Below are 13,738 nucleotides of genomic sequence, written 5' to 3'. Positions count from 1 at the left end.
TCTGCTTTTTGAATTCTATAGTAATGTATTTATGTACATTAGCATTCATGTCATTTGCTATAAAAGCTTTAGAATCTAAGACTTGTGCTGAAATAATACTGCTTCTTTCAGGAAATACTATTCCCTTTAAGGGAAAAAAAAATCTCTTATTTCTTTTTGTGATAGAAAAGTAAAGTGCTCATGGTAAAAAAATTATCAAAAATCAAGTTAATTGTACTCATACTACCCAGAGATAAGTTAAGATTTTGATGAATATACTTCTAGGCTCTTTTTTGTTGTTGTTAATCCTCACCCAAGGATAGGTTTTCTATTGATTTTTTAGAGAGAGTGGAAGGGAGGGGGAGAGAAAGAGAAACATTGATGTGTGAGAGACATATTGACTGGTTGCCTTCCACACTGCCCCCCTGACCGGGGCCAGGGATCAAGCCTGCAACTGGGGTACCTGCTCTTGCCTGGAATCAAACCTGCGACCCTTCAGTATGAGGGCTGACGCTTTAACCACTGAGGAACTGGCCAAGACATGGCCTTTTTTTTTGTATGCATCTCTACATTTAAGTAAATTCACAATGATGGGGCCATATTATTCTATTTTATAATCTGAATATCACTGAAACTGTTTATCAAATGTCTTTTTATATTAATATATGATTATAATTTTTTTTTTTTTTTTTGCCTGTGCACCACGGAGGGGCCTCCCACACGCCAGAGCTGAGAGACAGCCGTCCCCGAGGACTTCCCAGGGTGTGGTTTTTCCAACTGATGGTCTACAGAGACGCCAGGAGGAACTGCTGCTGATCACAGTGTGGTTTCCGGGGGCGATAACGCCGGGATCCGCACACTGGCCTTTGGGCTTGGACCCCAGACGAGAACTGGTTGCTGAGCTGCTGGCACAGCTGCGGGCTTGATTATAATTTTTACTGTTTGCATATTACCACACGGTGGGTGTACTATTATTTGTTATGTAAAATAGTCTTTCTTATACCGATAATTATTGTGTATGTTTCCAAGTTATGATTACTATCATAATACCTGCTTACACTTCATGTCTTTTATTTTATTACTAGAGGCCCAGTGCACAAAATTCGTGTAAGGGGCTTGACCCTGGCAGCCAAGGCCATGGTGGCTTGCCTCGGCCCTTGCAGCCCTGGCTTTGTCTAGAAGGTTGTCCAGAAGGTCGTTCGGCTGTCTGGTCTAATTAGCATATTATGCTTTTATTATTATAGATTATTTTTAAAAATATATATATTTTTTATTGATTTCAGAGAGGAAGGGAGAGGGAGAGAGATAGAAACATCAATGATGAGAATTATTGATCGGCTGCCTCCTGCATGTCCTCTACTGGGGTTTGAGCGGCAACTTGGGCATTTGCCCTTGACCGGAATTGAACCTGAGACCCTTCAGTCCACAGGCCGACACTCTATCCATTGAGCCAAACCGGTTAGGGCCCTGCTTACAGTTTAAAGTGCTTTGGATTGTTGGGTCAAAGAGAATAATATTGTTAACATAAATATAAACTTACTCTATCTCAGGAATACAAATACATTTTAGAAGGTTGATGCTTTTCCAAGTCTTTTTTAACTGCATAAAGCTTTCAAAAAGGCTCTAACCAGTTATTTAAAAAATCAAAACTATCTTTATTTAAATAATTAAACTTTTAAGAGAAAATAGACGATTTCTTAATGTCTCTTGCATGCAGATTTCTTAAGTATGCTTAAAGAGAAAAACCAGTTTAATAACCATGGTTAAGAGCTGACTTTAGAGTTATATTAATTTAGCTGTGACCTTGGGTAATATAAGGTGTGCCTCAGTTTCCTCACTGTCAAATAAGGAAGCAACATACCTATCTCGTAGGATTTTTGTGATGGATGTATCTTGTAACTATAGTATCCCGGGATATTGTTTGTGTAACATTTCCCTTTCTGTAAGGGATATAGGACATGCATTTATATTTTAGATGAAAGTGAATGAAAACATTTATTCTTCTTACTTTCTTTTGGGATATATTTCCTCTTGGATAGATATCCGAGGATACCAACCTTAATATAAAACCTGGCTGATAATCTAAGCATGTAAATTATAACTTGTCCTATTGTTCCTTCCACAAAGGCAAGCTTCATGTCTTAAATAGGTCAAATACTGTTACAATGAACATTTCTGTACTATCACCACCACTCCAATGTTCCATTTATTTATCTAATAACATCTTGGTAGTATAAATAGTTGAAAATTTTTGGAGTTAATTTTAAGATGATAAAATTTTACAGTATTTTTCATAGCAAAATATAATAAAGATTTGATGAATATCCATGAATATACTACTAAAATGATTTCTGAAAATGTTCAAAAACTGCCATAAAGAAACTAGAACTTAGACATTTAAATGTGGATAAAAAAACTAGTCTAAATTCTTATAGTGAGAGCCAGCTCTGTTCCCTCTGCTCTTACTGAATGCTGTGTCTTACTGACTGATGAAATGGAACACGTTCATCTTCCTTTGTGTATAAATGAGACTTTAAAATCACTGACTTTGGTTAGAACTTAACAGATCAAATCAGTAGTTTCAGGAACCTCTCCAAAAGCTGGGTTAAAAAATATAAAACAACAAACTTCAGCTAATTATAAGGTGACCAGACGTCCTGCTTTTGGCGGGACAGTCCTGATTTTTAACAATTTGTCCCGCGTCCCGAGGCGTTTTAAAAAAGTCCCGATTTTTGGAAAGAATGTACGACAAGCTAGGGAACGGCGGGAGAACAGGAAGGGAATATACGGTTTTCGGCGGCCATGTGGCTATATAGCCAGGATATGAGTTTTATTATTATTTTTGTTAATTTTATAATGTTAAACTTTAATAATAACAAATAGTTGTTGAGAACTGATTATCGAGAACTGCTTATCAAAGTTCGCATTGTTGATCAGTTGTTAGAATTCGACCACCATTGTTTGGACTTAATGAACAATGGCATTTTTTGGGATTGGCAACGACGAAAACATTTTGTAACTGTCTCTCAGACGATACACATCATACTACATGCTAGTAAGCTAGTTAAACAAGTGATGTCATTACAAATCAGCTATTCAGATAATTTAGGTAAGTAATTTATTTATTTATTTCATAAATACATAAATTTTCTTGAGTTTAGCGACAGTACTTGTATTATTTACATTTTATAGTGGCGGCAAAAAGTCTAGTGCCGGCCTTGAAGTAACACTCACGACTTACGTCACAGCAAATTCAGAGGAAAAATAATACAAGTTAGTATTGTTATTATTTAGAAAGAAATATAGGATTAAAATAATTTTTAAAATATAGTTACTTTATAACAAATTAATTTAATTTATAAACTAACAATAAAATATATTCATGTAATTATGTACCTACTTACTGTGTTTTAAGCAATATGTATATAATAATTTATAATATAATTTTAAATTATTTTTTTTAGATTTTTAACATGAGTAAGAAAATAGGATGCAAATTTAACGATGATCTAAGAAGTGAATTTCCTTTTATTAAAAAAAAACAAAAGCGATTACAATGTAGACCAAAGTTTTAATCAAGAACCCCCCCTACCCCCCACCCCCCCGGGCCGAAACCGGTTTGGCTCAGTGGATAGAGTGATGGCCTGGGAATCAAGGGTCCCAGGTTTGATTCCGGTCAAGGGCATGTACCTTGGTTTCGGGCACATCCCCAGTAGGGGGTGTGCAAGAGGCAGCTGATCGATGTTTCTCTCTCATCGATGTTTCTAACTCTCTATCCCTCTCTCTTCTTCTCTGTAAAAAAATCAATAAAATATATTAAAAAAAAAAAGTAAAGCAACTAGCACATGGATAGAGCGATGTTTTGTTCATATTTTGGCCATAGGTTGCTTTAAGGAATAGCACACAGTCAGAATGGAAGAATTTACCTGCCTCCTAGTTGATGGGGTTCAGAGCTAAGATGGCGGACTAAATAAAGATGGAGGACTGGAGTTTCCTTGGAGGCGTTCTGGAGGAAGTTCACATCCACTTCACTGTGATTGGAAAGACCTGGCTCACCACCCTGTTCATATTTCGTATGCTTGTTCTGAGTGTAGCAGCTGAAAATGTTTGGAATGATGAGCAGTCTGGCTTCATCTGTAACACAGAACAACTTGGCTGCAGAAATGGATGCCATGACCAGGCTTTTCCTATCTCCCTCATTAGATCCTGGGCTCTGCAGGTGATTTTCGTGTCTTCGCCATCCCTGGTCTACGTGGCCCATGCTTTGTACCGACTGAGAGTTCTGGAGAAAGAGAGACCGAAGGAGGAAGCTCAACTGGGAGGAGAACTGAAAGGGGTTGAGTCTGCTATGCCTGGGGATCATCGGAGGAGATTGGAGCAAGCACTTTGTCAGCTGCAGCAAAGGAAACTTAATAAAGCTCCACTCAGGGGAACCTGGCTTTGCACCTATGTGATACACATTTTCACTCGCTCTGTTCTTGAAATTGGGTTTATGATTGGACAGTACCTTTTATATGGATTTCATTTAGAGTCTCTATTTAAATGCCAAGGCTACCCATGTCCAAATATAATTGACTGTTTTGTCTCAAGTTCAACAGAAAAGACAATATTCCTATTATTTGTGCAATCCATAGCCATCGTTTCACTTTTCTTAAACGTTCTAGAAATTTTCCACCTAGGCTTTAAAAAGATTAAGAGAGGGCTCTGGGGACAATATAAATTGAAGGATGAGCATAATGAATTCTATTCAAACAGGTCAAGACAAAATCTTGCCAAATATCAGAGCACAGCTGCAAATTCACTGAAGCGACTCTCTTCTGCACCTGGTTATAATCTGATAGTGGAAAAGCAAGCACACGCAACAGTGCATCCTAGTTCAAACTGCTCTGCATTTCAGGCAGGTCCTGATAATCACAACAGAAATGATGAGAAATGCATTTTGGATGAACAGGAAACTATTTTCTAATGAGATGTGCACATTTAGTACTACCTGTAGTGATATTCAAAGCATCAGCTCAAGCACTAATGAAAACACTCATAAAAAATCAGGAAAAGAAGTTAATGGTAAACAGTAAGGAAAAGAAAAGAAAAGAAAAGAAAAGAAACTGATGGCAAAAACAGCAAAAGGAACCAGTACCCTACAGGTCACTGTTCTAGTCCAGGTGTTGCTATAGATCTGGACAACCACATAGGGCAGTCACTCCAAACAGCTTTCTCTTGTCAGCTAATTGCGACAGGAAACCAAGGTGGCTTCCTGCTACATGGAGTCCCCTCTACAGAAGATGAAAATTGGGGGTCACCTCCTAAAGGTAATCTCAAGGGCTAGTTCAGAGAAAGTACAGTCAGAACACTTTCTCCTTTACAGGGAGAATTCCAACCACTTGACACTCCAGACACTCCTAATTCTTTTGGAGCATTGTCCTCTGGATCCAAGTTGGTCAGAACCTGCAATAATCCTACTGCTTGTCCTCCAAATCAGTTAGTGTTGCTGACAAGCAATCTCATTAGTAGGCGGGCTCCCACAGACCTTCAGATCTGAACAGCTGTTGGCTTTTAGACATTTTGCCTATTATCACAGAAGTAGCCTAGTAATAGTGGAACACAGACAAAGCAGATAAGGGCAGCTCTAAAGACCAGGTGTTAAAATGTGCAATTGCAAACCCATTTCAAAAAGGAAAAACAGCTCTAATTCTGAATTGTGAAGGGGTAGTTTCGAAAACAATGATATAGAGTTACCAAATCAGGATTACTTTTTCACAGGTCCACTTCAGAATTTGTGAAAACCGAGTTTGGGGAAATTATATGTTCAGAATTGAGGCTAAATGGATTGGAATCGAGTTTTTCCTTGAAGGGACCACAGTACTTCGGAGATTGTTCTTAATGTATATAATTACTCCTTTTAATTACTGATCTTTTATTTGTGGACACTGGTTAAATTTTGTTTGCTCCTGGGACTTAGTTTCCTTACAGATTGCAACTTAATGTGTCATGAGTATAATCTTAATGCTGTTATCCAGTAAATAAAATCTTAAAAAAGATTTCTGGCTCGCTCTGACCAGTTTATGGCATCGTGATTCCGTGCCCAGACTGAACTTTTGGCTCTACCACTAACTGGTTATCTAATCTCACCATTTTACTAACAGTACCTATCTTACAGATATAGTGTGAAGACCAAAATAAGAAACACATGTTTAATACAGTGGCATCAATAGGCGATCCAGAGTGCTAGCTCTCATTAACATGTGACTGCTCACTCTATAGGCCCACATTAACTCGGCCACATAACAAGGAAACTCCAAACGTAAAAGCCAGAACTGAAACGTATGATTTTAAACACACTCCTCAAACCATTGGAAATCCGGGGCACCTTTTTAGGATGGGAGCCAAGAAGCCATAACATACTGATTGGTTACCACAGATTCCGAGGTCCCAGTTGAGGCAGGTCCGCCTACTATCGGTGTCTGAAGAGTCCCTAGGGCTCCCGAGTTACGCAGGCTCCACCCCCGGGAGCCTCGCCCGTCTTTGGGCCCCACAAGGACGCTGGTCCCGAGTTACCAAAACCTCACTTGTCCCGAGGCAACAGACTCGCTGCGGGGACCGGAAGAGGAAAGAGAGTTGTCAGTCTAGCCAGATGGGCGGGCGTACGCAGACTCCCTCGGCTCAGCCCACCACGGGGCATTCAGAGCGTCCTTGTCGCCATGAAAACAGGCCACACCCCGACCACTCCAGACCGTGGTTCGCAAGTGCGCAGGCGCGCGCGCCCTTCCGCGCATGTGCAGTACTGCTTAGAGCCCGCCAGCCACGGTCTCCGGCGCCAGCTACGCCGCTGCCGCTGTCACTATGGCCCATTACAAAGTGAGGGGGGCGCGGCGGCGTGGCTGGGGGCGTGCGGGAGGTGGCCAGCCGCGGGTCGGCTCCGGGTGGGCATGGGGGCGCGCGCAGGTTTGGCGGGGGGGCCTGAGGTAGCGATGCGGAGGCGGGGTTTGCCAGCCTCCAGAGCCTTCTTCCTGCTCCGGCCCCCGGATCCCGGCCACTGACCCGCCGTATCTCCTCAGGCCGCCGACTCGAAGCGCGAGCAGTTCCGGAGGTACTTGGAGAAGTCAGGAGTGCTGGACACGCTGACCAAGGGTGAGTATGGGCGAGGAGAGGGTGCCTCGTGTTCTCGTCGTGCTACGCGGGCTGCGCCCCTGACGGTCTGTGACGTGGGGAAGGAAGGGGACAGGTGGGACCCGTGCGGGGTTCAGCGAGGTGGGCCTTGGGGTTCGGCGCACGCCCTGCCGCCGGACGCCGCCGGCCCGGGTCGGGTTGCCTAGCGCACGCTACCCCTCTCCCGGCCGGGAGTGAAACTCTTGCAGCTGTTGCAAAAAGTCTCTTCAACTTCCGTTGCTTTGCCTCGAGCAGCCGCAGTGGGCATGTTTGCTAAAGACCTTGAGATCCCAATTCCTCCCGCCTTACGGTTTCTGGGGAGTCCTGGAATCCTGTTAAGAAACATTGAACCTCGAACCAAGTTGGAGAATTTCCAGATTTGAAGAGCGGTATGAAGTAGCTAAGTGAGCCTAATCCCCAGAGTAGGCGATTCAGTCAATTAGGCTTTTCAACCCCTGTTTCGTAGTCCATATTCGTTTCTACACTGTACAGATTTCACAATTAAAGTAGAATTACAGTTTAAGGAGTTTGAGAGCACCTCAAAATCGTTATATTGTTTCACTGTTACACTGTGTCTCTTCCTCCGGGGTTCAAGATCTAAGTGAGGGTGCTTGAAGCTGAGGGTTTCGAGATAGTTGGGGTACTGCTTATTTCATTAGCTCAGCAGTAATTTAAATGCCTATTATGTATCACTGAACTCACTTTCAAGGATGTGTAAGAGTTGGCAGGATGAGGACCTAGGTCTAAATGAGAATAGTAAGTGTCTGGGAAATAATTTGGTTACCGCTCTTTGGCCAGAAACAAAGATTAGGAGAAAATTGGAAGAGAAGAATAACTCTGTCTTAGCAGAAAGTAGGGCTTTTAATTCTCGAGTATGGACTGATAATTTTGATTTCCTCCTTACCTTGAGCGGGGTTCAGGTACTAGTTTCCCTGCCTCTTTGCAAACATTAATAAATTTCAGCAAACATTAAGGAACTACTCTATGAAGGGCTTGTCCTCTGTTTTCTGGAAGCGTTACAGATTCTTGGAGGCCCTCTCCCCTAAAAATAAAAACTCCACAAGTTAATTTCTTTCTTTAATTTAACCATTTTATTCAGGTTAAATGGGGATACAGTAGTGGAAAAACACACACCACACTCCCTGCTCTAAATGAACTTATATCCTAGTTGGGGGAAGACATAATACATTGTGTCAGCCAGTGGTATTAAGACATAGCAAAATAGGGGATAAAGGACAGATGGGTGTGGCATCTTATGTAGGGTGGTGGGGGAGGACTCTCTTAAGTAGTAACATTTGAGCTGAGACCTGAATGAAATAGTGTCTGATGTCCAGAGTTCCAGGAAGTGTAAAGAGGCCAAAGTGCATGGATGGAGTGAGTGAAAAGTAGAATGGTAAAGGCCAGAGTGACCCTGGTGGGAGGTGACTGAAGATGTACAGCTTTGTGGCCGTATGTGATTTTCCTTCATGGGAGATTAGAAACCATTGGTGGCTTCTTTTCCCTTGCTCACATCTACTGGTGTCTAACCCCTCACCACCTCCCTACATTTCCATTTCCCTAAATAACATCAGGTAACATAGTATCTACTGATGTGATCTATTTCAAATTTGATTTTCAGCATCAAACATAGGTACTTTACATAGATTTAATTTCTAATTTTTATCTAGCTTATTTCCAAGAGGATTTGAAACTGCTTCTAACATTAAAACACTAGAAAGACAGGATGGCTAAAGATAAAAGATGATAAACCATTAGGAAGAAGAGGCATTTAAGAGTTATTTTGAGCATTGTATCAACCTCTAAAAATCCTGGCTGCTAAGGCAAAAAGGGGATCATCAGGTATAGTGTTTTTCTTATCTGACTAAAAGGAAGTATATTCTATCTATAGAAAAGCACAGAAAACTTGACATTTACATTATGTTATGTAATTATCAATCTTTTAAGTACCACTGACAGAAATTTAAAAGTTGAAAAAATTGGGATAGAAGAGGAAGAAAGGATAAAAGTATTCAGTTTTTATAAAATTAGGACTCAGTGGAAATTAATGGAAGAAACAAGTTTGAGTATATAACTTAAAGGAAAAGATAGTGAGTAGAGGAATTAAAGAGTACTGTAACATTACAAGGCAGGTTGAGGAGAGAGTAGTAGTAATATTAAATATATAAATTTCTCAAAAAATAATGTAAGTATATTCAGAGAGATGAAGAGTAACTATCAGAACTCAAAGCAGTTGCCCATTTGAGTTTTTCCATACTGTCTATCTTTTGATGAGTAATTAAAACTAAAAAATAAAAGGGAAGTATGGTAAGTTGGTTTACAACAGGAGTTGTTAACTTTGGGTCTAGATATGCACATTTTGTGTGTGTGTAGTTACATTTTTTTGGGGGGCTTTTATCAGGCTTTTCAAAGGGTTCCATGCACAAAAATGTTAATCACTGATTTAGAGAGATTTTTAGCTGAGTAGTAAATCCTAGTAGGAATTTGTTCAATAGAAGATGAGCAAGGTAGTACTGATATGAGCTATTGGATATGAAAACAATAAAGTATATTTTAATGTTGATTACTGGTAAAGTTTTTGGTTGGCGGTTATTTAGCATGTTATGTATGAAAACTTCATTCTTGAAGAACATTTTGAATTCCATAACCATGTTGATATTCCTAAATTTTTCTCAAATTGATCTACTTTCTTACTACCCCCCTCTATCACTCTAGTACAGTTGACTATCTTTGTCAACAGGATTACCACATCAGCTTGTTAACTGTTCTTCCTGCTTTTATTCTTGTCCTACTTGCTGATTTTCCACACAGCAGTAAATAGTGATCCTGTTACCCTACTGCTTAAAATGTTTATGTGCCTGTTCTTAGAATCAACGTCCAACAGAACTTGCAGGATCTTCCCTAGTCTGCCCCCTACTCCCTTCTAGTTTCTTCAGCAAATCAATGAGTGGATACTCCTGCCACATGGTTGACAACTCCATCTAGCCACACTTTAATTTCAGTTCCTCCGTACGGTGTTCGCTTTCCCCCTGCCCTTCCCATTTTATCTGTAATCCTCATCACCTAGATCTCAGATCTTAGTTCCCTTCTTTTAGGAAGCCTTCCCTGGTGCCCTAGAGTTAGGTGTTTTTCCACTGTGCTCCCATAACAACCCGTTATCCTGATCGTTCCTTGATTCTCTTTCTGTGTCTATTTCTTACCTTTTGCACTAGACTGTAAATTCACTGAGAGTGGGGACCTTGTCTGTCTTATTCACCATGGTATGGATAGGCCTAGCAATGTGCTTGACATATAATAGGCACTTAATACATTCTAAGTTACAGAATATAATTTCAACCATTCAAATTTAAGACTTTAATTGTTGCTCTCTCTGCTTTTTGATTTGCAGTATTGGTAGCCTTATATGAAGAACCAGAGAAACCTAATAGTGCTTTGGAGTATCCTTTTCATCTTTCAAGTCAGAAAAAGGCCTTATTTTTAGAATTCTCATTTTTTTCACATAGATAATCTTTAAAATACTTTTGATTATGAAAAAAGTTACTTTCCTTTGAGTTTTTGGGTGATGATCTCTGGGTAAATATGGGTGGTGGGATAGGGTGACTCTGATCAGAGATGCTACTCGGGGCTATTTCATTACTGTCATTTAGCTCAAGTAAATTCTTAACTTTGAGATTAGTTTTTTAAAGCATCACTTAGGAGCTGCTACCCCAGAAAATCCAGAAATAGAGCTGCTTCGTCTAGAATTGGCAGAAATGAAAGAGAAATATGAAGCTATTGTAGAAGAAAATAAAAAACTGAAAGCAAAGGTAAATTTTTAAAAAGAATTCATGTTAATAACTTCATCTTTAGTTAATAATTTCACCTATCATTAACACATTCATGTTAATAATATTAATATGACCAAAACCTCACTAAAATGGACAGTAGAGGAGGGAGGAAGGTGAATATCAATCTCAATTAATTGCAAGGCCAAACTGATGCCCTGTCTAGAAAACCACAGACAGATTAGAAATAGGATAAGCAAAGTGTGGTCAAGAAGAGGTTCTTGGGAACCTGCATCAACAAAAAGATGAGAATATTGGTTAATGCTACTTCTAGTATGTGGAGATTTCTGAGAGTCTTACACAGTTGATTTAAGTTGCTTTGTGAGTGGCACCTCTTAGAGTTGTGCAGTGCACAATCTACCTAGTCATGTGGTGGCTCTTGTAAATTTGTTTGCACTTAATTTTGTCTAGTGCTAGTTTTTCTTTGTTTAAACTCCTGTGAGAATTTTAATAAACTTCAAATTAGTCAACTCTAAGTCCTTGAGGTTTCACCACATTCTGAATCACATAATGCATTTTATATTACTCTAGGAATTTCTCATGAGTTTTATTTTCTCAATAACGTTGTGAGATAAGTGAAATAGATGCACAGGTGAGGAAACTACAGCACAATGAAGCCTAGCTTCTCAAATCTAACAGCTTAATGGAACAAATCTTAGCTTAGTGTTCTTCCAAGGGAACAACTTGGCATAAAAGAAAATGCAGTATTTCCACAATGTGAAAATACCAGTTAACTCTTGGGCACCTTTTAAATCAAAGACATTAGCAGGTCTTTATTATTTGGCTAGATTCATATATGTCACATAATTTGTTTTTTCTACTTTTTAGGAGAAAGTTCAGTCAACTTTTGGTAGAGGGGCTTATTATAATAAGCCACATCATCCTTGGGAAAATATAGATTATTGCATATCAAGTGTCTTGACAGGGTAGCCATAAACTGGAATTAAATTTTAATTTCCTAGTAATATTAAAGATTTATGTAAAAAGCCTTCATTAGGTTTGATTGTATTAAGTCTTAAATCATTGAATGGTTTAAACATTTAAACATATAAACTTACTGAGTCAGTAATTAAATTGAATATAATAGTGAACTTGTTTTGTTACTCTTAAGTTTTTTTATCCAGTTTAGAATAAAATTCATCTAAATTCCTCTGTCTTTGCCCTATAGCTTGCTCAGTATGAACCACCTCAGGAGGAGAAGCGTGCTGAATAGGATTCTTCTCAGTTGAAAAGACACTGAAAAATGTTTTGTAAGACTTGAAATAGTTTGTATAGTATATAATCTTTTCTGAACAGATGCTATAGAACTTTTATATATATATATATGTTAAATTCACCTATCACACTTTAACTGTTATAAACACATATTCTTATAATCACCAATAAAAACTCAATATAACCTTCTTTGGGTCTTAAAAGCAGGAGTATCCAAAGTGAATCCTGAAAAAAATCTAAACACAGTCATAATTCATTACCTTAAAAGACATTCTGTTTACTAGTCTGGCTAGGAATGATGGTGCTGGTTGTATTTTAGCTGAGGAAGGTTAGCATGGAGCTGTTCCTTGGTTTAGTTCAGGGTATGAGCACAGGCACAGTCATTCTTTAAAACGAAGATGACATTGTTTCTATTCTCCGTAGGCAGCGGGAGAGATCTGTGTGCCATGAGATGCTTTGCATGGGTTCTAATGAATCTTTTGCTCATTTACATAATGCGGAATAAATAACTCCTCTTTGCCACCACTTTGCCTTAGGTAACTGTGTGTGCCAGTTTGAACTCTGACACCACGTTTTTCTTCTGTGCATTCATGCCCTATTTGATGATGTTGCCTGCTTGCTACTTGCACATGGGCTTTCCTGTGTTGATTTTCAATTTGCTATAATAGCAGTTACCCGGTTGTAACTTCTATCACATTAAACAGGATCACACTGTTCCCCTGCCTTACTTAGTTGCTCAGTTGAGCACAGAACAGAGGGAATATAAAATTCTGGGTTCATTCACAAGCTGGGATGAGAAGGAGAATAAGCCATATATAGAGGAAAATTATAGTTTGCTGGTATAATTATATAGTGCTTTTTTCTCAAAATATTTTTCTAGCCTTGAATTCATTTCATCTTCATCATCCCTGTGAAGTAGGTAGGGCAAGTATGAGGGGAGGTTGAGTGTTGAATTTTTAGGCCAAAGACTGATATTAATACAAATTACTAACTGTTGAACCTTGGGCACATCAGTTAACTGCTCTGAAATTCACTCTCCACATCTGTTAGTTGAGAATAATAATATCTGTGCTGCCTACCTCACAGGGTTGTTGTGAGGGTCAAATGGAATGTATGAAAAATTTGTAAATGGTAAAGCACTAGATTCTTGTTCATTAGTCTCTTTTCATTTATTTTGCAAGACCTACAGACTTTAAAAAAAACACCTGATTTTAGTCCTACCTGGTTTGGCTCAGTGGATAGAGCATTGGCCTGCAAACTGAAAGGTCCCAGGTTCGATTCTGGTCAAGGGTACATGCCCTGGGTTGTGGGCTCGATCCCCAGTGGGGGACTTGCAGGAGGCAGCCAATCCATGATTCTTTCTCATCATGGATGTTTCTATCTCTCTCCCCCTCTTCCTTCCTCTCTGAAATCAATAAAAAGATATATTAAAACACACACACACAACACAAACCTGATTTTAGAGAAAGGGGAAGGAGAGAGGGAGAGAGGATAAAGGGAGAGAGAGAACATAGATTTGTTGTTCCACTTATTTATGCACTCACTTATATGCGCCCTAACCAGGGATTGAACCTGCA

The 13,738-nt window shown here is 39.5% G+C and overlaps 2 protein-coding genes across 2 annotated transcripts; both read left to right on the top strand.

The window, feature by feature from the left end:
* The first annotated feature begins 3,899 nt into the window (after nt 1–3,899).
* GJA9 (gap junction protein alpha 9) lies at nt 3,900–5,983 on the top strand. Its single transcript, XM_008151161.3, is given in 5 exon segments — nt 3,900–4,938; nt 4,940–5,063; nt 5,066–5,192; nt 5,195–5,247; nt 5,249–5,983. Coding segments are annotated over 5 exon segments (1,557 nt in total). The 5' UTR covers nt 3,900–3,955; the 3' UTR covers nt 5,519–5,983.
* A 753-nt stretch (nt 5,984–6,736) lies between these two features.
* MYCBP (MYC binding protein) lies at nt 6,737–13,315 on the top strand. Its single transcript, XM_008151160.3, has 5 exons — nt 6,737–6,834; nt 7,035–7,107; nt 10,511–10,559; nt 10,799–10,928; nt 12,115–13,315. The coding sequence occupies exons 1-5, from the start codon at nt 6,820–6,822 to the stop codon at nt 12,157–12,159; spliced, it is 312 nt and encodes a 103-aa protein (XP_008149382.1). The 5' UTR covers nt 6,737–6,819; the 3' UTR covers nt 12,160–13,315.
* Nucleotides 13,316–13,738: the final 423 nt, after the last annotated feature.

Source organism: Eptesicus fuscus, chromosome 9 (genome assembly GCF_027574615.1).
Source record: "Eptesicus fuscus isolate TK198812 chromosome 9, DD_ASM_mEF_20220401, whole genome shotgun sequence".
NCBI classification, from domain to species: Eukaryota; Metazoa; Chordata; class Mammalia; order Chiroptera; family Vespertilionidae; genus Eptesicus; species Eptesicus fuscus.
This window is presented reverse-complemented; position numbering and strand designations above follow the sequence as displayed.

Bases quoted from the DNA above. Each gene is read 5' to 3' on its own strand.
- MYCBP (XM_008151160.3), top strand. The intron at 7,108-10,510 runs GTGAGTATGGGC...TTTGATTTGCAG, and splicing joins GCTGGACACGCTGACCAAGG to TATTGGTAGCCTTATATGAA. The intron at 10,560-10,798 runs GTATCCTTTTCA...CTTTGAGATTAG, and splicing joins AAACCTAATAGTGCTTTGGA to TTTTTTAAAGCATCACTTAG.